This window comes from Dama dama, chromosome 1 (genome assembly GCF_033118175.1).
Source record: "Dama dama isolate Ldn47 chromosome 1, ASM3311817v1, whole genome shotgun sequence".
In the NCBI taxonomy this organism is placed as follows: Eukaryota; Metazoa; Chordata; class Mammalia; order Artiodactyla; family Cervidae; genus Dama; species Dama dama.
The window spans coordinates 25,592,394-25,617,397 of NC_083681.1; the positions used below are offsets into that span (position 1 = coordinate 25,592,394).

Genomic DNA, 25,004 nt, shown 5'->3' on the forward strand with positions numbered 1-25,004 from the left:
CCTTGGCCTCGGCTTGTGAGGTCCAGGCCTCTACGTAGGGGAAGTGGGTCTCCTGGCAGGTCAGTGGCCATGGAAATTGCTCCTCTGGCACAGGTGTTTGGCTGGATCGGCCTGGTGGTCCTCAGACACGTGTCAGTGACTACAGCAGCATTGCAGACCAGATTTCTGGCCATGTTGTTATGGTGCCTGGGGTAGCTGGCCCACGGAACTCTCCCAAGAGGCCCCCACAAGCTGGCAAAGTACTTAGGTCTCCCGTGGGTGTGGGGAGGGCAGCTTGGGTCTTTCTGCCAGTGCCCAGAGAACATGGTGGGCTTGGGTGCAGCTTCTGAGACACAGGAGCAGGCCTGGCTGGGCCCCACCACGGGCTCAGGACAGCTTTCCCTTGGCCGGGGTGGATCTGTGAAAGCAGGTTATGCTTCCCGAATCTGCACGCGGATCCCACGCTTCATCAGCGGGGCTCAGGAGCACGGCATTTCACTGTGTCTGCCTTCTGCTCTGTGCCTGCTGCTTGTCTTGGTACCGAAGGAGGTCCGGGGAGAGAGTGATTTGCAAACCTCCAGTGGCTTTGATTTGTTCTCCCAACTCTGGTTGCATTACCGCCAAATAGAGCTGTATTTCCTCACCACAGCTTTGCATTGGGTCGTCCTCTGTCCTCCTCTCCCCCTCATCTTTCCTCTTTTTCCATCTTCAGACTCCATGGTGGCACAGGGTGGGCAAAGTGTAGAGGGCTTCTGGGCGTGTAGGCTCACAGGCTCAGCTGTGTCTTCAGTTATGAAGATGAGGAGAGGATTATTTCTTACTTTTAACAGACGGGAATGGGGCCAGCTGATGGCCCTCCAGGGAAACTGAGCACTGGGATTGGCTGGGATTGGCTGGGATTGGCTACACGGTGAAGGTGTTTAACATGTCAGCATTTACGCTTCACCAGGTTATTGGGTGGGATGGATATAGGCAAGGCCAGAAGAATTGAAATCCTCAAATGTTCTTAAAGCATCATTATTGGTCTTTACTTGTATTTTGATTAGCCCTCCCCTGGCTCAAATGGTAAAGAATCTGCCTGCAGTGCAAGATACCTGGGTTTCGATCCCTGAGTCGGAAAGATCCCTTGGAGATGGGCATGGCAACTGACTCCGGTGTTCTTTCCTGGAGAATCCCATGGACAGAGGACCCTGGCAGGCTACAGTCCACGGGGTCGCAAAGAGTCAGACACAACTGAGCTACTAACACTTCCCCCATCTGGGAAGTAAACAACGATGATGGATAAAAGAAATGTAACCAGAGAGAGAATTAAGAGGGAAAACTTTTACTAAGTATTTGTTTTATAATAAACACTGCCTTGTGTTTTTAAATGAATACCTTTCAGGTTAATTCTAAAGCTTAAGATTTAGAAGTTCCCTTATTCTGGGATTTGAGTAATCCACATTACTCATGGGATCATTGGTCCAGGGGTCAGATAAGGCACCAGTACTGAGTGTCTTATTCTGTATCTAGAGATGTGCTGGATACTGTGGAAGATTCAAAGATGTATATGCTATGATCCCTTCTCTCAGGGGTTAAGGCCACACACACACATGTACATGCACATGTGTGTACACAAAGGTAGACGTGGCCTCTGGATCCTGTTAGTGCAGCTTGCATTCCAGTGCTCCAGAAATCCACCAGGTGTTGTCTGGGGTATCAGTAAGGTGATATGAGACACTCCTCCTCCTTAGTAAAGCCTTATGGGCTGATGTGATGGCAGGTGTGGACACCAGCAGAAGATCATGGTCTCAGACAAAAACTCACGCCTGAAGTTGTATGGTTAATGAATGTGTAGGCAGAGTAGTGCCTCCCGTCCTCCGAGATGTCTGTGTCCTCCCTGGGAACTGTGAAGATGTTTCTGGCAGTGAGGAATTAAGATTGCTAATCAACTGACTTTGAGACAGAGAGGTATCTTGGATTATCCAAGTGGGTCCAAGATAATCAGTGTAATCACAAAGGCCTTAGATGTCGGAAAGGGAGGGACGCAGAAGAGACAGTGTTAGAATCAGAAAAGGAGATGTGGGGACGGAAGCAGAGAGCCAGAGAGACGGCAGCCTGGGAGAAACTCAGCCTGGAACTGCTGGCCTTGAGGATGGAGGAAGGGGCCGTGGGCCAGGGAGTGAGCGCTGCCCCTGGAAGCTGAGAAAGGTGAGGGGACAGACTCTCCCCTAGACTCTGCAGGAGGAACACCGGCCTGCCCACACCGTGATTTTAGCCCCGGGGGACCCACTTTGAACTCCCTGCCTGTAGAACTGTGAGATTGTACACTTGTTTTATTTTAAGCTGCTAGCGTGGTGGTGACTTGTTATAGCAGCAGAAAGAAACGAATACAGCCAGGTGGAGGAAATGTGAATGACTAGGGAAAGGGAGCCAGTGCTCTTTACTGTTCTCAGGAGTTCCTGCAACACAAGTGATTTTTTTCATCCCTTTCTGGAGAGCCAGACAGGACTGACCCTTATCCCACCCAGATTCTCAAAGCAAAACAACCGCACCCTTGTCTGTACCTCCCTTCCTTCTGTGGGATGCCTCCTCTCTCCCCTGCTATGTACTCACTGACTGGGTACAGATTCTTGAGGTGGGGCGCTGGCTAAAGATGGGAAGACGGTTGCATGAAATTAGGTTGACATTTTTCTGCCTTGAGGGATAGGCTTGGACCCTAGCCAGTGTGGTATCTGGCGTTCTGATGCCTTACTCCACCTTCCTTCACTCAGGTTCTCTTTTGAACTTATCTTCCTTGTGTGAACAACCTGAAGTTTTTCAAAAATAAGTAGGTTCTCCTGGGAAGGGCTAAAAATAGCATTTGTTTTCAAGTCTTGGCATTTTGTGAAGGTTATTGACTGCCATTTGGAGGGTAAGGTGCCGTCTAAGAGCGGCTGTGGAAATGAGGTCCTGTCCCCATAGGTGAAAGGGTCTCATGAGCTCATCAACCACAGATCTGTCCAGACACTGTCAGAGTTGGGGGGAGCATCCTCGTTTTACAGAGGGGGGAAACTGAGGCTTGGAGAGCTTACATGACCCAAGGAAAATCTTTATGTTTGTGACAATCTTTTGTGACAAGCTTTTCCTTTTTCTGGCTCTGCTGTGTTTTAAGGGTTTGCCTTCTGATGTTGCCAGTCCGGGGGCGGTGGGTGAATTGTGGTGGTAGAGACAGAGATTGGCTTTTCAGTGTTCCCCCAAGAGATGAATGAAACTAATCAGATAGAATATTGCCTGCCAAAGGGTTTGGTTGGCGAGGTATTACTCTCCATCATGGAACCGGAGAATAACGTCTACTGAGGATGACTTTGTCTTGGGTGTTTCAGTTTTATTTTTTAAGATTCGACTGTAGGTTTAAGTGAAGGGCATCAGCCTCCTTGAAGGTCATATTGTACTGTCTCTGGGGTTTGTGACTTAGCTCTTTTTGCTGGATGATATGTTTAGTACTGTCTCTTAATGTCCTGTTCTCCTGCCTCCAAATCTCCACAAGGGTCCCATATTCTGTGTGACATTTCTTTCCTGGAAGACTTTAAAAATAATCTAGGTTTTCTGTCTCTAATGCTCAAGTACCTTTTTTCCTGGATACAGAGAAGGCCCAAGGACCTCCCAGGCTCTCTAAGCCCTCTGATTCTTGGAAGGTTAAACTATTATGGAAACTGCATCTGTGTCTTCTCTTATTTCCTGCATGCAGGGGTGACCTTTGGGGGCACATTGTTCAGACCAACCATTATCTCTCCCATTTGAAGTCTGCTACTCTTCATCTCTCTACCAAAAGAGAAACTAAACCTTATTGTCATGATTAAGGTCACAGCTGACAGCCAGGTAAAGAAGTCAATGCTGCCCACTCACAGTGCTTCCCCGTTCCCCAGCTCTCCCATCCTCTCCACGATGCAAGTGTCTTGGGAAAGAAAGAAAGTGGAGAGTAAGCAAGAAAGATGAAAAGGCTACTTGTGGTCCTTTCCATCTCTCAACCTCACTGAAGAAGGAACTTGGCCACACACTTGTTGGGTATAGGGAGGTGACATGATGTGGATATTCAGATGGCAATGAAGTATTTATATGACCAGACCCAAGGATTTCCAGGCGCTTCCAAATCCTTCCAGCCTCCTCACAGTGAGAGTCATGGAGGCTTCCAGCAAGAAAATTAGCACATGAATTAAATTATGTCTCCTGGAATGGAGCCAAAGTTCCCTGCCCACTGTGGTATAGTTGATTTCATTAAGGTTGACCATGTCCTTTTCTTTGGGCAGAGAGAGTGAAGATGGGTTCCATGGAGAAGACAGTGAAGCAATAGCATTGGAGAATGACTCTGTGGATGGTAGGGGGCTCTCTGAGACCCTGATGGAGTCTCCCTCCTCCCCCAGTGGATGGTGCAGAGTTGGGGACAAATCCTACCTGGCTGCTCTGAGCACATCCCCCTATCTGCGTGATGAATGCAGCAAGCCCTGTGCTCTGCATGTGAAAGGTGCAGAGGGAACCACTTGGGTGAGCACTGACCTCCTGGTTGAGCCACAGAGAAGGCAGCAAGTGAGGTGTGGCTTGTGGGGCCCTCGAGAGGAGCTTAGTGAGGACCAGGATGAAAGGGTGCTCAGGGCTGTTGACAGGCCCACCTACACATCCTCTGTTCCTAAGCTGGAAAGAAAAGCAGGTGGCAGGGAGAGCAGGAGGCAACTCCTAGAGCCGTGATAGGCTCTAACCGTGGGAGCTGCCCATTTAGAGTGCAGCAGGCCTTGCGACTGAAGAGTAGCCAGGGTTAGTGTCCCCAGCTTGGCAGACCACAGAATCTGGAGCCAGGAGAGGATGTAAGAGCTGAGGGAGGGATGCATGGGGGTTTGGATATGGCTGTGGTATTTCCAGGCAGCAATAAACCTTAGACAGAGAAGGAGCGCTCTCTTTTGCCTTGTTGTTTGGAGCCTGTATGCAAAACTTGTAGCACCCTCCATCTGACACTCAGCCTTGCATCTCCTCTCCCCTGTTCTTGTCCTGTGCTGTTAGCTTTTTACACGCTTATGTTCCCTACTATGTTTTAAGGTCCTTGAGGGTGTAGCCTGTGTATTACATTTCTTTGAACCTTTCCACAGCGGCTAACACCATGCTTTGCATTTAGTGGGCAATAAATACCTGTCAACTTTGAGTGAATGGGACTGCCCCTCCCTGTTCCCTTCCTCCTAGGGGAGCTAGTTGCTCATATTCCCATGGTCTCAGTCATCACCTGTCCCCCAGCCAGCTTTCTGTCTCAAAAAGAAGCTGATGCCAGCCTCTTCCTCCTCCAGAGGTACTTTTGTGAGCGTTTGTAAGACAAACATGGTGTGATGCAAAAGGCAGCCACCAAACAGGGGTGCCTGGAACCACACTTCTGAAACCCGAGGGAGACCCTTCTCCAGACTGTTGCTTGATTTGTGGATCTCTCAGCTCATCGATCAAGCTGATCCTCTCTCCTGAAGGGGGATGGGGGCGGCCTGTAATTCCCTGACCTCTCCAGTTATTATTTTTACCGTCCTTCCTTCCTTCCTGCTCCTTTCCAAGCTCCTTTATCTGCCAGCTCTGCCAGTGTGTTCAGTGTGATTGTTTCAGCTTTATTTGGAAACGGGAAGCCTCATTTTACTATAATAGTTCCTTAATGATTTTCTAAATGAAACTTGCATACTTCATCTGCTCCCTCACTTTTCAGATATTAAATAAATAATCTCGAAGAGGTTTCCTTTCTTTTTTTACCTTTTTTTTTTTTTTTCAGAGAGCATCAGTTTGCTCGGCCAGATGGTGAGAGATGGGGTGTGTTGTGGGGACGTGCCCGTTTGTGCGTGCAGTGTAGAAGGGGATTCTTGGGGAGGGTGTGGCTTCTGCTCACTCTTTGCTTGTCCCTCTGGCATCCAGCTGGGGAGCAAGACAGAGCCCCCTTGGCAAGTGACCAAGACAGAGTAGGTGGCAAGAAGTCCCCGTCACCCTGATATTCCTATGAGGAATCCACTTGTCTGCGAAGGGGCGGCTTTGCAGGAGGTCGCAAGCAAGTGTCTGGCCAGTCTCCAAGGCCAGATGTTCTTTGGTGCCGTGTGTCGTGGTAGGAGGGCTTCTGGGGCACGGCGGACCTCTGCTGTAGAACCACCCTCATCCTGTGTCCCCTCCCCCGTGTCAGGGGCCTGCGATGATGCCCTTTGTGCTTGCTTCCCAATCCCACCTTGTTGACTTTAAGCGTCTGATCTACACTCCTCCCATGCTGCTCCGTGACTCTCAGCTTCCCCTCGCCTGCCTTCTGGCTGGCCGCCCTTTGCTCGGGAACCACGCAATTCCCAGGCTTGCTTTGCCTTCATCTGAAATGCCTTTCCTCTTCTCTGCCTACTACACATGCTTGTTGCCTTCTAGGAAGTCCATCCTCAGGGGAGTCCTTGAGTTGTTGATGCCCGCTGAATCTGGGTGTGGCGGTTGAAGTGAGGACCTGACGCCTAAGCATGGGAGTAAGAACTGGTTTACAGTTCTTCTGTGAATTGTCTTCTCAACGGGATGGCAAGCTTCAGGGAGGCAGGTGTTGTCCTGTGCGTTGGTTGTATCTTTCATTGCCCATACCTGATTGATTCCCAACCTGTCTGGGCTGGTGAGAGAGAACAGCGACTTGGATGTTTCTGCATCCTGCCACACTGAGTTGATGACCAGCCCAAGATGCCTAAGAGGAAGTAGCACAGTCTAGCTCCTCCGTTGCACGTTCTTGTTCCACGTTGCCATCAGGAGATGATGGTCTGTTCAGTTGCATGGACATTGCTGCCAGGTAAAACAGAAGCCGTGGCTCTGCTGAGTTCCCTGCTTTCGTAACATGGACTCCATGGAGCCAGGCGCCTGGCATTGAGACAGGTGGTTAATTCTAATCTCTCTCTTCTTGTACCTTCTTGGGGGACTGAAGTATCTTATACATACGTAGCTGCGATGTTGTGTTGGCGTTTTGTTCTGGGAGGCTGATCTAACTACCATCTTTGGAAACATCCTCTTTCTCCATACAGAATTTGGGTACTTCTTTCTGTCCCTCTCCTTCCGTGGTTCCTGTCTACACCAAGCCTTCCACTCCAAGCCAGCTCCATTGTTTGTTTCAGGGAGGGTTTTGGTGGCTGGTCAACGACTGCAGTGCTCAAATCAAAGTCCACCTCTGTCTTAGGACTCGGCACAATCCAGCCCTTGCTACAACCTCTGCAACTCACTTCTTCACCTGATCCCTCTGGATAGCCAGCCAAACTCCCAGAGGCTGGTCCAGCATGACTTGGCAAGTCTTGGCTCATGTGATGCCACTTATCACATGGAGCTTATCTCCCTTATCCGAGGCCTTTCTATTCCTAATAGTCCCTAGCATGGGTTGGTAGAGCTTCAGAGCTTACAAAGCCCCTGAAAGGACCAGCTCAGTCTCATCATGCCCTCAAGCCATCTCTAGCCACACCACTCACCTTTGAAGTTGCTCTTCTTCTGCACATCTGAAACATGGACTATTTGTCAATATTCTGTTCATAACCACATCTTCCACTTGGGAGTCTTTGTCTCTTTCTCACCAGCTATGTGATGAACCAACTGGAGGAGCTGGGTCTATCTTTCTTCTTCTTCAGCCTTCTGCTAGCTGATTTATTTAGCACATGTCCTCAACTCTTTGTTGTGTCTTTTTATATGCAGAGTCTCATTTTTCTGTCCTCTGGCATAAAGATGTCATTATCCCACTTGGCAGATGAGAAAACCAAGGCTTAGAGAATCACAGCATCTTAAAGCTAGTCAGTTGTCAACCTGAAATTTATAGTGAGGGCTGATATTAGAGTCTGAGTTTTTAACCTGTTTGCTCTGCCAACTAGAAATGTAACAGGCTCTGCCGCCTACCAACTTGATAACCTCAGACAAGCTGTTTACTTTCTGTGCCTCAGTTTCCTCATGGCAGAACAGAAATGCAAATATCCTTGCCCAGTGGTGAGTTGTTCTGAGGGTTGAATAAGATGGTGCACATAGCAAGTGCTCAGATACGTTTTGGATACCATTTTCCTAATCCTTCTTCATTATCAGCATCATCTTAGTATTGTCTGTGTTACATTATCACCTCTCAGGTCTCAGGTATCACCTTAGCACCTAACACAAGGTCATGCATGTGGCTTGTGCTCAGGAAATGCTTAATTAATGAATGAGAAGATACTTCGGTTTCCAGAGGTGACTTAGTGACAAATACTCGGTATGATGTTGTCTTCGTGACGGATACTGATTACAAGGTTGTCTTTGCCAGCGTTCAGTCTTGGCAGGTTGTTGCGGTGATGGTGGTTGGGGGTGGTGGGTGGGGGGTGGGGGACGTGGGTGGTGGTGGTGTGATGGACGCTGTAGCGAGAACCTTCCTGCAGTCTGAAAACTTTTTCTCCTTCCCACCCCCTTCCCCAGTAGCTGTGAGCCCTGCCAAGTCTGTGCACAAGCCTTGAAATGACAAAGTACCCTTTAGTTAATTGCACAACGGATTGCCTAGAGTTAAAAGTTCTGATTTATATGACTATAGCTCTAACTGCTCAATAACACAGGCCTGTAATCTACTTTCATTTCAAACAGAACGGTGATTTATAGGGCAGCATGCCGCTTTAGCTCAGAAATGAGGTGTTCAACATATGCTCTGTTGACATAAATTTGGAATTTATCGCTGTTGTCAAAACTGCCTGTTGGACAAAGGTGGGTATTAAGGCAATAAATGGCTCAGAATAGTTTTCTGTCACATTTCCTAACCATTGTATTCAGTCTATCTGAGGGGAAAATATATACTTAAAAGTAATCAAATGTCCAAAATCCATGCATCTTGTTTTGAGTGGTGAGAAGGGGGAGGGTGGCGGGGTGCAGGGGCTGGGAGAGGGTTGGGGGAGGGTCGGGGGTGTTGTCCAAGATAAGCCTTTTGGTGAAGTTATGGCCTATTTTAAAAAGATTCCACTTGGCTTCCTCTCCCCCATCCCCATTAGGAGGTGGACTTTCCTTTCTCATTTACAAAGAAGGGGAGGAAAATGAAAGCTCATTAAATAAAAATAGTAAAGGACATTTTTATGTGTGGGCTTAAAGCCGGTGATGTCAGGGAGGAGTTAGTGAGCGGGACTGGGAGGGAGGCAGAGTGCGATTTTGTTTATGGGGAAATAAAGCCACCAGCTCGCGTCGGTCTCCGTTTCCCTGCCACCCCGGCGAGCACCAGCTTGCTGTCACCTTCCTTCCCTGGGCTCCGGGGCTCCCGCCGACCACGTGACCCCTCAACCCCTGATGCAGGTTAAGAAGAGGTGGGTACCAGGCTCTGCACACTGTGCTCTATGTACCCCATCCCTCTTCTGCTTATTTATTACCCACAGGCTGGCCAAGCCGCTTCTGCCCACTCACTCCTCCCCAGAACATGTCCTGAGCACACACAGATCCAGCCCCTTTGTGAGGCTGGAGATTACGGAGACGTGAGGCTGCGTCTGTCTTCGGATCGTTTTCCATCTAGTAGGAGAGTCAGACAAGCAAGCGATGCAGCCCCAAGCGCTCTTGGTGCCACAATAGATGCACAGGCAGAGGATGGGGTGAAATGGATGCTCGTCAGCTTTGGGAGTGGAAGGACCATGGAAGCGCCCCAGAGGTGATGCTCGCTTTCCTACGAGGAGAAATGTCCCTTTGTGGCTATTAGATCCTGTAGGGAGAATACGGGAAAAATAATACCCTAGTGATAGGCTTTCTAAAAAAGGTGTTTGATGCTGTGGTCAGCGATCCCCGAGGTGTGTTGGTGTGGATTCTCTGTGCCGTGTACTGTAAAAGTGAGGCCAGGGTCCCTGTGCATCGAGGCTGCCCCCTCCAGTGTTCTGGGCATTGGCTCCATGCCACGGACTGGTCACCGCATCTCCTGAGTGCGGGGCCGCCAGGCAGGTAACGTGGAAGATTGAGCGAATGTGGTCAGAGTCATGGTTGAGAATCTCTTTTCTCCATCCTCCGTTTTATGATAACGTAGCTTGTGGTCTGCGGTCCTGAGTGCGTGTCTGTGAGATGGAAAGTACGAGCACACCCAGAGAGCCGGCTGTGTGGTGGCTGCCGGCCGTGCCCAGGGTCCTGGGTATTACGCGTTTCCTGCACGCCCGGCTCGGCAGGCTTACAGGTTAGGAGCTGGAGGAGCAAGCAGGCTGCCTGGTACTCCTCCCTGTGAAAACGAGGCCCAGCACGGGGAGAGGATGCATTATTGCTTTTATTTTGTTTTCCCTTTTATCTCATGCCCACATGCTCGGACCATCTCAGTGTCGATATATGTGCACTCTTGTACACATACACAGCCCTCCTTTCTCTTGCCCTCGTGTGTGACACCCAGATGCACGCTCGCACACACAGTCCTGCGCGCACCCGGTGTGGGTGCTGTTGTCAGCCTCCTCCATGTGGCTCATCCTCCCTTTGCCACCAACCCTTGTCCTTTTCACACAAAGCTCCCCGTTGGGAAAACTCATAATTTTTACACCACACGGTCTTGACTGGCCATTGCTGGAATTACTGTCTCTTTGAAGTGCTTTCTGCTGGGGCATTTACAGGCCGTTTTAATTACCTGCAGCTTGCAAGGGGCCTTGCTCTGTCCCAGCCTTTGTTTGTTCTTTGCAAGGAGTCTGTGCAGCAAGCATAGGGCTGCCTTCTTTTACAAAGAGAGACTAGGGGAGCAAAAGAAGTTTGAGGAGCCCTTCTCGAAGGTTCTCCCCCAGCCCCCACACTTTGGGAAGAGAGGCCAACCTTGCTCTTGGCTTGCCTGTGTCCTCAGCTCTGTGGGTCTCTCCTAGCCTTTTCCTGGGATAGTTTTGTTTGTATGTGTTGATTTTAAGCATATTTTCAAACTTCCCGTCTTAGATAAGCAGGGCTATCAAATAAAGCTGCTCTCCTTGCTGACCAAATCAGAGTCAGCTGCAGTTGAGCTGGGATCCTCGTCATATTTTTTTCAACTAAATCTGTTTAAGGCGTGTGTGTTATTAAATTATTGAGTCTGGATATGGGGTGGAGGGTGGGGGTTGAAATCATATGCGAAGGTAGAACCCACTTTGAGCTGTCTGGAGTTTTATTTTCCTTGTCTTCATTTTTTCATTCGATTCTCTCTCTCTCTCTAGAATGAGCTAAATATAAATAGCCTTCTTTGGGGTTTCTGTTAAACACGAGTGTGGCATGTCATGTCTGCAGATGAAGATGCGAGCTTAGTGCTGGAGCCTTGGAAATGTATCCCCTTCCCTGCAGGCTTTTAGAGCAGAAAGAATCTTCATTCATTTATTCATTTAGCCCAAAAATGTACTGAGAAATTGGAAACCTCATACATTGTTGATGCGAATGTAAAATGGTGCAGCTGCCTTGCAAGAGTCTGGCCTTGGAAGGGTCCTCAAAAGGTTACACATAAAGGTACCAGCAAGTCTGTTCCTAGGTGAACACCCAGGAGCAGTGAAAGCAGATGTCCACAGATAAAACTTGTACACACATGGACATAGCTGAAGCATTATTTATAATAGTCAAAAGGGGGAAACAGTCAGAAGTTCATCCGCTGATGAGTGGATAAATTAGACGTATAAATTAGCCCTATATATGTACATATATACAGGGCTTCCCTGGTGGTTCAGGCAGTAAAGAATCTGCCTGCAATGCGGGAGATCCAGGTTCAATCCCTGGGTTGGGAAGATCCCCTGGAAAAGGAAATGGCAACCCACTTCAGTATTCTTGCCTGGAGAATTCATGGACAGAGGAGCCTGGTGGGCTACAGTCCGGGGTCGCAAAGAGTCAGTCACGAGCATGTACACACACATATATATATCCCATGGAATCCAAAGGAATGAAGTACTGATGCATGCTTCTAAATGGATGAACCTTGAAAACATTATGCCAAGTGAAAGAAGCCAGACAAAAGAGGCTTCCTGTATGATTCTATTTCATGAATGTTCAGAATAGGCAAATCCATTGAGAAGATGGGTTGGTGGTTGCCAGAGACTGGGGGACAGAAGAATAGGGAATGTCTGTTAATACGTAGGGAGTTTCTTTTGGGGGTGATGGAAATGTTCTGGGAATGGAAATAATGGTGATAGTTGCACAGCTCTGTGAATATGCTAAAAACCATCAACAGGTATACTTTAAAGGGGTAAATTTTATGGTATGTATGTAAATGATCTCAATAAAGCCGTTATTTTAAAAATGTATTGAATGCTTACTCTGTAACATGCACTGCGCCAGACTCTGAAGCTACAGCAGATAGTTTCTGCTTTCAGGGAGCTTAGAGTCTAATAGAGATAAGGAATAGCAGCAGGAACACAGTGTATACCTGTCAGTTGTGGCAAGTGCTATGCAGGAAATCAGTGGGGTGCAATGATGGAGAATAACGCTGATGGAGAACCTACCCAGATGGACTTCGACTCCAGGGCAGTCTTAACTTTCCCAGAACTGGGCACCCAGAAGAAGCTTAACCGATATGAAACAGCCGTCGGGGGTGAGGCTTCAAGTGTTCCTGAGGTCTTCCAGGTAGGAGGTGATGAAGTCCTTTCAAGAGCCAGCCTGCCGTGGGCGCTGGGTGTCATCATTGGACTCACCCATGCGCTCAGTGGCTCCGTTTCCTCCCCAATTCGTATTCGGTGAGTCCTGGGCATGCTCTCAACGTCTCCTCTCTTGCTGGTTGTTTGCTGGTGCCTTTAGGGCCGTGAGGAGACGTTACGCGTGGAGTGCGTATTCTCCCAGGTGGGAAAATGTGAATGTGGATCAGGAGGTGAGCGATCTGGAGACTTCTGCCTGCTTTACGGGGAAGATCAGTGACTCACAGTGTCCTCATCTACAGAAAGGGGCCTGTGCTCCCTTCTCCAGACACGAGGTGGCTGAGATGGTCCTCAGCGAACCCTTTCGGACTCGGATGTCATTTATAAACGCACTAGCCATATTATTATTAAATCTCTGTGCATTAGGTTTTTTTTTTTTTCACTTTTCTAGAAGAAAAAAAGAAGTAGCAGAGAAGTGGCTATCTATTCGGGTTTTGCCTTTTTCCTTCATTAAAATGACAGTGACTTTCGCAGTGTGATTGGATGTCCATACAGGTTCATCTCTGCACTCCCCTATCTTGAGTTTCGAGACTGATGTTCAGAATGATGGCTCCAAAGCTCAGCATCCTCATAGAAAAGTAATTCAATTTTTGGTGTGCTAAAGCAGAAAGAATGAGGCAATATACATTAAGAAGATTTTCAGAAGGGTTTAATTCCACAGGAACTTTCTCCTCAGGCCCTTAATAAACCTCAGTTATTTTCAATAGTCTCTGAGGATCCATGGCTGGTCTGTGGGATGGGAAAGCGGTAGAATTTTGGCTGCCCTGGCTAATGTGAGAGCATGTCAGGATGAGCCTAGATAACTACGAGAATGACATTTCCTCCGCACACCCAGGCATAGCAGGAAGATTAAGGGGGAATCTGTAGCTTTTTGAAAGGATTTTCCTAGAAATTGGCTATTTGTACTGGTTGAAAGCTTCATATAGGAGTGACAGAGCAAAAAGCGCTGCTCATCCGTAATCATAGTTCAATTCCCTTATAGGGCCTTTTGGGATCTGGAGAGAATATTTTGGGTTTATTTTTGTTTCCCTTGGGCTGACATCATCAAGCGTGCCTCATGGTGCCCTGTTTTGGGTTTGGAAAAAAGCTCCGAGAAGCTATAAATCTTAAGGCATTTTCCTCTTTTTCCTCTTCCCTTTTCTGAAAACACAACTTTTCTGGTTTCTTTTTAAAAAAAATTAAAAAAAATAAAAGAAAGAAAACTACAAAAGTGTGTATTGATCCCTTTCCCTCAAATCTTAACTGGCCCGGCTGTAATACCTTGCTTACATCTGCCAGGTTTTGTGCAGTTTTGCAACATCTCCTTAATCCAGTGAGCATAAATAGAACATTTCAATCATATTTGGCTACCAGGAACTTCGCAGATAAGCAGGCTAAGACCTTGTTGAAAGAAGACTGTATGAGATTGTGTGCGATAAGATCATCCTATAGCCTGGTGCCCAAATGAAAAACTTTTGTTCTTGGTGAAATTTGTTGATAGAGATATTTCAAATAAATGACTTGGGAGAACTTGGTGCTTTAAAACAAAGGGCCGGTTACATAACAGCCAGAAGCCTGGGCCTCCTGGTGCTGGGCCGCGGCGAAGATCCTTCTTTGAGCAGTTGCTGCGCGGAGATTAGCATGGCCCTTTGTCATTTTTGACGTTGTGTTTTAACACTCTGGGGCAGCCTTATCTGAAAGCACTGTACTTTGTGTGGTTATGCCGCGGGGAATGACATTGTCCTTCCTCATATTTTCAAGGCTTAGGACAGCCCCTGCCCCTCTTCAGTCAGCTCCAGATTGGCCTTGATCCCGGGCCAAGGCAGAATGCATGGTTTTCTTTCCAAGAAGCCCAGGGAGGTCTTCTCTTTTGGACAGCAGGGACAACTGTTCTATTTTAAAAATTTATCTTACTGAAATATAGTTGATTTACAACGTTGTGTTAACTTCTGTATAGAAAAATGATTCAGTTATACATACATTCTTTTACATATTCGTTTTCATTATGCTCTATCACAGGGTTTTGAGTGGAGTTCTCTGCGCTATACAGTAGGACCTTTTTGTTTATCCATTCTGTATGTAATAGTTTGCATCTGCAAATCCCAAACTCCCGGTTCACCTCTCTGCCTCCTCCCCCTTGGCAACCACAGGTCTGTTCTCTGTGTCTGTGTGTTTCTGTCTTATAGATAAGTTCCTTTGTGTCATATGTTGGATTCCACATACAACTGATATCATATGGTATTTGTTTTCCTCTTTCTTCACTTAGTATGATAATCTCTAGGTCCATTCATGTTGCTGCAAATGGCATTATCTCATTCTTTTTTATGTCTGAGTAGTATTCCTTTGTGTGTGTGTGTGTGTGTATATATCTTTATCTGTATCTGTATATCACATCTTCTTTATCCGTGCATCTGTTGATGGACATTTAGGTATTTAGGTTGTTTTCATGTCTTGACTATTATGAATAATGCTGCTTTGAACGTTGGGTTGCATGTATCTTTTCAAATTATAGTTTTCTCTGGATATATGCCCAGGAGTGGTACTGCTTGATCATATGGTAATTCTGTTTTTAATTTTCTGAAAACAAAATATTGTTTTCCATAGCAGCTGCACCAGTTCAGATTCCCACTAACAGTGTAGGAGAGTTTCCTTTTTTCCACACCTTCTCCAGCATCTGTTAATTGTAGACTTTTTAATGGTGATCATTCTGACTTTTTGTGAGGCAATACCTCATTGTGGTTTTGATTTGTATTTCTCTAATGTTACTGATGTTGAGCATCTTTTCATGTGCCTGTTGGCCATCTATAGGGACAATGTTTTTTACTGGTGTGTGTGTATGTGCGTGTGTGCGCATATGTAGAAGGCAGTGGGGTTTTTTAACCTCTACATTTTTTCTCCTTGAATTCCCTTTCATATTTGTCTTTTCATTCAGCAAAGATGCACTGAGTCCCTCCTATGTTCCGGGCTCAGTGACAGAGATTGAAGGGATGTTAACCAGTATGGATTCATGACAAAGAAGATTGTAGTCTGACTAGTACAGGCCCTTGTCAACCCCACAGCCTTTTAATGTCATAAACCTGATTGGAAAAGGCCTAGGAAATCATCTAACTCAATTCTTGCTTTGTTGCAAAGCTGCAGAGTGAAATCTGGAGAGGGTAAGTGCTTTGACCAAGGTCGTTGGGATGGTTCCTGGAAGAGCTGGAGTGAACACTCTGTCCCCCACCCCCAGTCCAGTTTTCTGGTCAATATGTGTGTTAGTTGCTCAGTCATGTCCGGCTCTTTGTGACCCTGTGGACTGTGGCCCACCAGGCTCCTCTGTCCATGAAATTCTCCAGGCAAGAATGCTGAAGTGGGTTGCCATTCCCTTCTCCAGGGGATCTTCCTGACCCAGGAATCAAACCCATGTCTCATTATGTCTCCTGCACTGGCAGGCAGGTTCTTTATCACTAGTGGTCAAAATACCACACTTCTAATCTAGGTTTTTGAGAAAACATGCCTCTTTAAAAGGCTCTGAGACAACCAAATGGCCTCCATCTTCCATGGCCCATAGGCCTGGATTCCCAGCAGAGGGACGCTTGCTGTCGTCCTGCCCCCCGTTTAGCAGCACAGAAGGTGTTAACTAGCACTCTGTTAGTTCTTGGTTGCTTTTTTTAATCTGTTGTTTGAAATCCTTGCCTTTTATTGGTATATTTACTTTATGGCATACATAAAGAGCTGTATTAAAAAATAAATTGTGTTGTAAAAGCCTTCGCTAATGTTTATTAATATTGACTAGTCAGAGAGCAACGAACTCTATTGCTAGAAGGATAATTTGCGGTAATACCAGCTAAGCATTCACAGCTTGTCAAATGACTGTCTAATCTCAACGTTGAAAAAAAGTGGGCAAAAGGACAATTTCCCTTATTTATGCCTTGAGAAAATGAACGTGACCCACTCCCTAGCCAAGATTAGAACTATGCTTTCTTTTTCTCCCGGGGGGTGCCAGGCCTCTTCTCTGAACCCAGGCAGTTCCAGGGCTGGCTTTCAGTGTCTGGTATCCCTGGGTTTTGGGGTACTTGACAGCTGCTTCAGGAGCTGTAGCCTTGCAAGGGTCTGCTCTGGCTGCCTGCATCTGTGCTGAGGGATTGGCGGGGGGGAGAAATGGGGTCTTGGTTCCTGTCCTCCAGGAGCTTGTAGATTTGAAGACCTTACAAATGGCTTAGTCCAGAATTGTGGACTTGATACTCCAAGAAAGTACATAAGGAGAAGGACACTGGATGTGACTGTTGACCCTTGGTGACTGAAATAGATCACTCACTATTGACAGCATTAAAAGATGTTCCCTTGTGGGACTTCCCTGGTGGTCCAGTAGTTAAGACTTGGCACTCCCAAGGCGGTTTCAGTCCATGGCTGGGGAGCTAAGATCTTGCATGCTTGCATGCTGCATGGTATGGCCAAAAAAGGAGAGAGATGTCCCTTGAGAAGATACCCTGTCACTCTGAGAAAGTAGAGAACATTCCGTGAGCATCCCAGGTGTCCTGTGGATGACCTGCTCTGGCTTAGGGTGGAGGCTGCTAGTGGAACAGTTCTGTTCAGCGTATTCTTTCCCCGCAGAAAGGCATGTGGAGAAAGAACAGGAGGCTGGACCGCATGCAGAAACACCCTGCAGTCTCCCTAGAAGTTGCTTTTGGGAATAAATCCCTTGTAACCCAGTCGCTTTTCACTCATCTCTTCTTAAAATTTAAGCCCAGAATGGTGTTGACTGTTTGGCCCTGCTCTTGGCATTTGAGTTGAAGGCAAGTGGACATTGAAGGCACATCGTGAATTTAATGGTTTGGGGAAGAAGAGTAAGCCTGTTGCTGAAGCGCATAAACTCTTTTCCTCTGTCAGTTCTGTTTCCACTCGGAGAGGTGAGGGAGGCCGGGGAGGTTCTCTTACCACTGGGTTTAAGGGCCGTTTGCTGCTTTGCAGACTGAGAGCCTTGTCAGAGCTCCCGAAGGGACCCAGCTCATGGGGTGCCTACGTGGGGAGATGCAGCTGCCAGTCAGGGCTGATGGGCAGGTCCTGCTCAAGAGGGGAGCAGGAGGTTTGCATGGAGCCACCTTCCCATGGTCAGTAGAGAGCCTTGGGCAGTATTGACTCCCGGGAGGCAGCAGGCTTTTGAGAGAAAGGGATCATTGAAACCATCGTGGGGAGCTGAGTCATAGAACCTTCTGTCTTGTCCTCATCTCTTCTGAGTATCCCTAGAAGCGTTGTGTAGGTCAGCTTGATAGTCACGGGATCAGAAAGCGAAAGATCAAGCACTGGGCTGACTTCTGCATGTGGGGCAGCTCAGACCAAGTAGAGGGGTGAGTCGGAAGGACCTTCAGAGCTGCTGAAGCTAGAGTGTTGGTGGGAGCAGGGAATGGCGTCGCGTAGGGTGAGAACAAAGAAAGCATCATCTTATAAAGGCCCTTCTAGGATGGCTTCCCCACTGCATCTTTTCTCAGACAGAGGTGAGTCGGTGGTTCCCCCACTCACTTAACCCTCAGGACAGATCTTAGTTTTCAGTTCTGCTGTGGTGTGACCAGCAAAGTCACAGGGCAGGCACTTTCACCTCCCCAGGAGGACAGCGAAGGGCAGCCCTTGGGTTATTGGGAGACAGTTCCCCACTTGTTGGTCTGTTCTCACTGCCATTTGTCTCTGGCAGAGGAGCTTGGGAAGAAATGGAATATTGGCGGTGCTGGGCCTTGAACGCCTCTCTCTCAGGCAAGCAGTGCTGCTGGCCCTGCTTCTAGCATTCCCCTTAGTCCTTGGCTGTGTGGGATGACAGAGGGCTGAACTTCTCCTGCAGGGCATAGATGCAGAGGGCGCCCCTTAGGGAGCAGCTGGGATGGACCGCTGTCCCTGGAGGCTGGGCGGGTGAGGATGGCATCTAGTATCAGTCTTTCCCTGCTACCACTTACTCTCCTATATTGTGTTCTAGTGGGGAGATGAAGACTCATCCCGAGGTGAGGTTGGTCTGAACCTCAGGCTTTGTGCAGCTGTGATGTCACCATTGGCCTTCCATGCGTGGGCTTCAGGGGCACAATCAAGGTCCAGCTCTGGGTTGGAGGTACCCATGAAGCTCTTGTGCTTGGCACAGTGTTCAGATGAGAGGAGGCTGTCTGGAATTTCTTTGGCAGCACTGAGCAGTCGCTTCTAAACTAGGCCCTATGAATAAAAGGAAAGCGAAACAGGGCTTCTGCCATTACATAGTTACAGCCTAAAGCAGATGAGTATGAACGTTCAGGGTCATAACAGCACGAAAGTGGTTTGAATGAGCGTGCAGCTTCCTGACTTGGTTTTACTGGGCGAGAATTGTGTGGTTGAGAATCAGTGAGGAGCGTGTCGTTCTCTCCAGTTACTTGTTAAAAAGTTCGTCTTAGCTTACCTCTGATTTCTCATAATGATTCAGCTCTCTTGAGAAAATAGCTAGAAACCTGTTAGAGGTTAATTTTTTTTGTCATCTTGGACCGAATTGAAAATCTCTTGCCTTCAGGGTGAGTTTACCCGATGAGTCAGGTGTGGACGTGCTGGGGCAGCAGCGGGGCTTGGGGAGCATCTGAGCCTGCTCCCCGAGAGTGGGTGGTGGGGCCCCGAAGCCTATGGGGAAATGGACCCTCTGCCGACTAGAGTGTGGAGAGGCTTGGGCCGTTTCGAACTGGGTTACTTTCAAAACTGTGTTCGGTGCTATTGCTTCTCAGAGAAGAGAGTGTGAAAACCAAGGCAGCAGGCTAGAAAGGTGCAAAGATGTCCCGAGCTGTCCTCCTTTCCTGTGTTACAGTTTAGGCTGATGACCTCAGATGGCCACGAGCAGTTTGACCTTGTGAGAAGGCATGGCTGGGCTGGGAAAATATAGGTGTGTGTGGTTCAGGAAGAAAGAGGCGGACAGACTTTCCATTTTCATCAAACACTTTGCAGCGGCACAGTGAGGGACGGAGGTGATAGGGGTTGTGATCTAGAGCGGGGGTCCCCAGCCTCTGGGATCTAAGGCCTGATGATCTGAGGTGGAGCTGATGTAACAGTAGTAGGCATAAAGTGCATGATAATTGTAATGCACTTGAATCATCCCCACACCATTCCCCCCACCCCACCCTGTGGTCCATGGAAAAATTCTCTTCCAAGAAACAGGTCCCTGGTGCCAAAAATGTTGGGGACCACTGCTCTAGAGAGACAGACCCTGAGTTCTGACAGTTTGTTCTTTTTCTCTAGAAACTGGTTGGGACTTTGTTTCCATGTTGATCATTCCCACAGACGGTGCCATTTAGAATCATTTAGAATCTCTTGGTGACCCTTGAATACACTCAGATTCTTCTCTGCCTTTTCCCTTTTCTTTGGATTAGGAGAGGTCGCTGCCTCGTTGTAGCCATCTCTTGGCGTCTAAATGGTAACGGAGGAGATGGGCAAACCAGCTCTGGGCTGCGCTGAGCTCCGGGCCTGTGAGGTGCCTCCTTCTCTCTTCTGGACTTTGTATGCTTTTGTCCTAGTCTCTCCGCCAGTGAGGCAGGACCTCGGTCCTTGGATTCCGCCTGGGATCGCTTGGATGCCACCCTCGGCACCTGTGTGGGGGCGCGGAGTTAGTGGCTCAGGAGCAGGGCAGTTTCCTTATCCCGAGGCCTGGGCAGGAGAGGACACCCGTGTCTCTGGAGGCTGCAAAGTGCATGGCAGCAAAGTGGTTCCAAAGAAAGGCTGCTCGTGAGTTCTGGACGTTTCTTCCACTGAAAGATAGACTGCAGGTGGGTAAAGGAGAGAACTTAGGTCATCTGGATTAGAAGGATTTAAAATGAATAGATTTCTGGGAATGGGTGTCAGGTTTTTGCTTGGGTTGTCCCAGCCCGACCGCCTAGGTGTTGTGAGACATCACACAAATGGAATATGGCTCAGAGAGATAATGTGTGTGCACGCTCGCTCAGTCATGTCCGGCTCTTTGTGACCCTGTGGACTGTAGCCCATCAGGTTCCTCTGTCCATGGGATTCTCCAGGCAGGAGTACTGGAGTGGGTTGCCATTCCCTCCTCCAGGGGATTTTCCTGACCAGAGAGGTAATAATACCCCTTGGAGGAATCCCTTGGAGGCTGGGTAAAAGGACATGGGTAAGACTTTTGAATAATAAAATTTTGATTCCATGACATTCAGATGGTAAAGAATCTGCCTGCAATGCGGGAAACCTCGGTTCAATCCCTGGGTTGGGAAAATATCCTAGAGAAGGGAATGGCAACGCGCGCTGGTATTCTTGCCTGAAGAATTCCATGGACAGAGGAGCCTGGTGGGCTACAGTCCGTGGGGTTGCAAAGAGTGGACACAACCAAGCGGCTTTCACTAGACATCATCCATCACTTTACAGGTGAAAAAAAACTGCAGAGAGATTGTGACAGCAGGACTTGGCAAGGCCGTACGTAAGGCAAGTTAGTGACCAAGTTAGGACCAGAACCCAGGTCTTCTGGCTGCTCCCCTGCCGTCCTTCCCCTCATCCTGCTCCCCCTGTCCCCCTGTAGTAGAGGGCAAGAGTGCATCACCCTACACACCACGCAGCTCCTGTTGGCCAGGAAAGCCACTGACATCAGTGGCCAGGCAAATCTATTGGCACCAAAAAAGGTGATGGGGTAACCCTGAAAGTGTTCGTGGGGGTGAGAGACTTGATCTAGAACCTGCCGGGGGAAGAAACAGAAGCCCAAGGGTGGGGTGGGCATGCTTTCCTGGTGGTGGCTGCTGAAACCCAAGGCTGGGACACTCCAGTGTCCTTTGGGAAAGCCAACCTGAAAGGGTGTTCTCCTCTTCCTGACAGCCACCCCAGAGGTGGGCACTCCTGGAAGCTAAGGAAGCATTAGCGCAGACAAAGGTGGAGATAAAGAAGACTGGAACCCATGCTGACCAGACCATGAGCATGTGTACCAGAGTCCCCTGTGGGACCACCTGTGAAGAAAGCTTTAGCTGCTTCACAGAACAGCTCTTGGGAAAGCAAACCCCTGTCCTGCCTGGGCAAGTGACAGGCACAGTCAGCTACCACGTGTGCACATGCATGGGTGCACATACACACACACACACACGCCTGGGTGCATATTTTAAAACCCGCTTTGCCCAGAATGCTATTAAGACATGTCCCTGTGCCCAGCATTGTGAAATATATTTAGAGTTGAGAATGTTCGGTAGAAATGTTCTGTACTGTTACTATTTCTCAATTGGGATGGATCGGCCCCAGCCACAAATCAGATAGCATGGGGGTGGGGTGCACGACCATGTCACAGATGAGGGTGTGTGTGTACTTGTGATTGAGAAATCATGTGTTGGCTTTGGCACGCGGTTAAAGGGAAAGCAAGCAAACACAACTGTGATTGAGAAAGAGTTCTGCGAAGGGGCCGGGGCGTGATCGCCGACAGGAGCTGCACACGCTGGACCCCAGATACGGTCTTCAAGCCACCAGCCTGGGCTCATACTCACCCCGGGGCCCACTCTGGGTTCTCAAGGGACTTGGAAGGTGCTGGCTGTGGGGGGCTGGCCCAAGTGTCATGATCTGGGCACCGCTGACTGGAATGTACAGTCCTCCCCCTCCCCACCTGCGTTTATCTAGTATCCTGTACCAGCAGCCCTCCAACCTTTGACTGTGGGCCTAACACATCAGCCTCCCAACTGTGATGGGCGGTTCGCCTAAGAGTGCCCGTCTGCCACCCCACTGCCCTCGGCTCCTATCTCTGGCTGCAGTACCTGCCTGGTTCCTCGGGGCTGAGGCCCCTGGGGAGGTGGCAGGCAAGGCGGGGGTGGATCCCGTATCCGGCGGAGGCCCAGAGAGGCCTGAGAACAGGAGTGTGGGTGGGAGGAAAGGTGGAGTTCCGGGCCAGACGGCCCCTGTGCCAGCCTGCAACCGACTCTCTAGACCTGCCCCGCCAGCCACCTGCCTCCCTGCCTCTCACTGGCTCCATTGCCTGAGCGGTGGGGTCTGGTGGGCAAGGACCAGGATCAGAGGCTGGACCTGTGAACAGTGGTTACCAGGGCCCCTGTCTTCCTGGGGTGCTGGGGTGATGATCATGGGTGGCTGGCCCACCTCACAGCATGACAGTGATGGTAAAATGAGATAACGTGCGTGAGAGTACTTTGGAAAGCCAGCACCGCCAGCTCCCACCTTCCATTTATAGAATGACGTTATCTGGTTTCTTCAAGCCTTTCTTCCCATCCGGGTTCAACCTCTGGTGGGAAGCAGAGGGAAAGCACGTCAAAAGCTGGGCCTTTGGGGAGGTTTTGTGTGATGGAGAGTGACGGCGGGTCTCAGAACACCTGGATACTCTCAGGGGAGCATCTGATGTCCCTGAAGGCCTCGGTTCACTAAGAATGCTCTGTGCCCATCGCTGGGTGGGCGCTGGGCTGTGAAGAGAGAGGAGGTACAGGGCGGCCCTCCGGGGTTGGTGGTCTGGGGGAGCCGGGGGCTCTCACAGGGCAGTTCCAGTGGGCCGTGCTATGAGCGAACCAAGGAGAGGGACCTCAGCCTGCGTGTGTCACCTATGCTTGTTCGACTGGAAAGATTGTGTCTGTCTCGCTGTCCTGGGGCTTCCTCCTTCCTCCCTCCACAATTGAACCTGACTTTTCCCCTTGGTCTCTGTGCCACGCGGTGAAGCGCTAGGGCACGCCCTATCCTTCTAGGCCTTGGACAGGACCAGGTATAGATGCCACCTTGGCAGCCGTCCACGGGTAACGGGACTCTGGGCCGCCTGTGGGATCGCGGATGTGTCAGGGCCCACCTCCAGCTCCCGCGCCCTATGTCTCCCTTCCTCCTGTCCACCTGCGGGAGGGTGGCTGCGAATTTCCCCGGTGAGGGTGGGCCTGCTTACTGGGCAACCAGAGCGGCAGCAACCTGTCTTTTCCTTTCCTGTAGGAAACTGCACAGTGGGATGAAGACGTACGGGTGTGAGCTCTGCGGAAAGCGGTTCCTGGACAGTCTGCGGCTAAGGATGCACTTACTGGCTCATTCAGGTAGGCGCGGATGCCCTGACCGGCCCCCCGAGCACGGACGCCCACCTCCTGCCTGTCTGCCTTTCCCCGACCCAGAGCGCGAATGTCCCCATCGCCGGTGGGCCTTGATCTGCCCCATCCCGTGGATGCTCCCTCCAGGCTCCTGGAGCAGGAAGCCCATCCTGACCACGTGACCGTCTGGATGGGTCCATCCTCTGCCCTCCCGGGCTTCCTGGGGCATCGTGGGTACCCAGTGCCCTGTGTGAGCCAGCTTCCCAAGTAGACTGCAGTTTCATTAGCAGAACAATTGTGGAATTAGGTTCTCGCTGTCTAATGAATCTGACTATTGGGTTCACATTATACAGGAGCCTTTAATTAAATAGATATAGAAAGGTTGGAACACAAAGCTAGTTACAGCGTGCTGTCTTTTGCAAGTTAATTTTAATCCAATTCTGGTGGGGTCGACTCTGCGGCTGCGGGTGTTTTTTGCTCGTGTTTGGGCAGAGCTTCTCTGCCCCACGAGGCGTGAAGGGAGGAGAAGCAGGCAGGCAGTGTGCCCTGGCGTTCTCGGTGGAGGGGCGGATACGGCAGGTCCAAGGCTGCTGCCTTGAGGCCAGGGGGGCTGCCTGGGTTCAGTGGGAGAGGCCGCCACACTTCCCTGCTGGGGCCAGTGCTCTTTTCCCTCTAATTTGAAGCCTTTCGACTCTGGAGTCACGTTTCAGGGGAGAAGACCGACTCTCTTCTCGTCTGGTCTTACTCTTTCCCACCTTGTCCGCACTCAGCATCTGCTGTCCTTTTCCACATTGCCTCCCTCACGGGGCCCTCCTGGCAGCTGGCAGTTCAGTGTTGGTGAAGTGAGTCTGGACTTTGGGGTTGGCCAGATCCCCATCTCCGTGACCTCGGGCAGGTTTGTCTTCTGAACCCCAGTTTCTGTATAAAGGGCCAGGTGTTGCTAACTCCTGTCAGTTCAGTACCAGATGTCTGATGAAGGCATCATACCCTTCTTAACCTACAGTTGGTGTTTAATAGATGTGGGTTGCTTCCACCTTCCCCTCTTTGCCTCGGTTCTGAAGCTGTCGCCCTGGAGTGTTGCCGTCGCCGTGCTCCTGGAGGACAGTCTGAACGTCCGTGGTCTGTCCTCACTGTCTCTGTCGCCTTGGTCATGCTGCTGGTGGCTTTACGTGCCTCCGCTCGCGCTGCCTTCCTGCCAGCCCCGGTGCCTCTGCCACGTGTGGGATGCTGTCCCTCTCGCCGGCCTTCATGGCCCTGCATCAAGTACTCCGACTCCTTCCCATTCTTCCCGCTTCCAGATTCAGGAACTGGGCCACGCCAGGCAGCTGGGTGTGTCTGTGTCCACCCTGTCCCCGTGGCTTTGTGTTCTTCTCCTCCTTCCCCTGGGGCCTCCCCTCCCTCACACTTGGCCCCAGGGCACCATCCTCATCCCCCTCCTGCCCCACATTGGCCGGGAGTCCTGAGTCCAGGCCTTCCTGAGCTTGGCATCAAGCTGGGTACCTGTATGCTTTCTGGGTTTTGTTTTTGTAACTTGCACCTGCTA

The 25,004-nt window shown here is 49.6% G+C and overlaps 1 protein-coding gene across 2 annotated transcripts in view; it reads left to right on the forward strand.

The window, feature by feature from the left end:
- The window catches only part of ZBTB16 (zinc finger and BTB domain containing 16), a 199,740-nt gene that overhangs the window by 72,666 nt on the left and 102,070 nt on the right, over positions 1 to 25,004 (forward strand). For both annotated transcript variants that reach the window (XM_061144951.1, XM_061144960.1), the window contains exon 3: positions 23,373 to 23,470. In XM_061144951.1, coding sequence (XP_061000934.1) covers positions 23,373 to 23,470 — 98 coding nt within the window. The remainder of the gene's footprint in view (positions 1 to 23,372; positions 23,471 to 25,004) is intronic.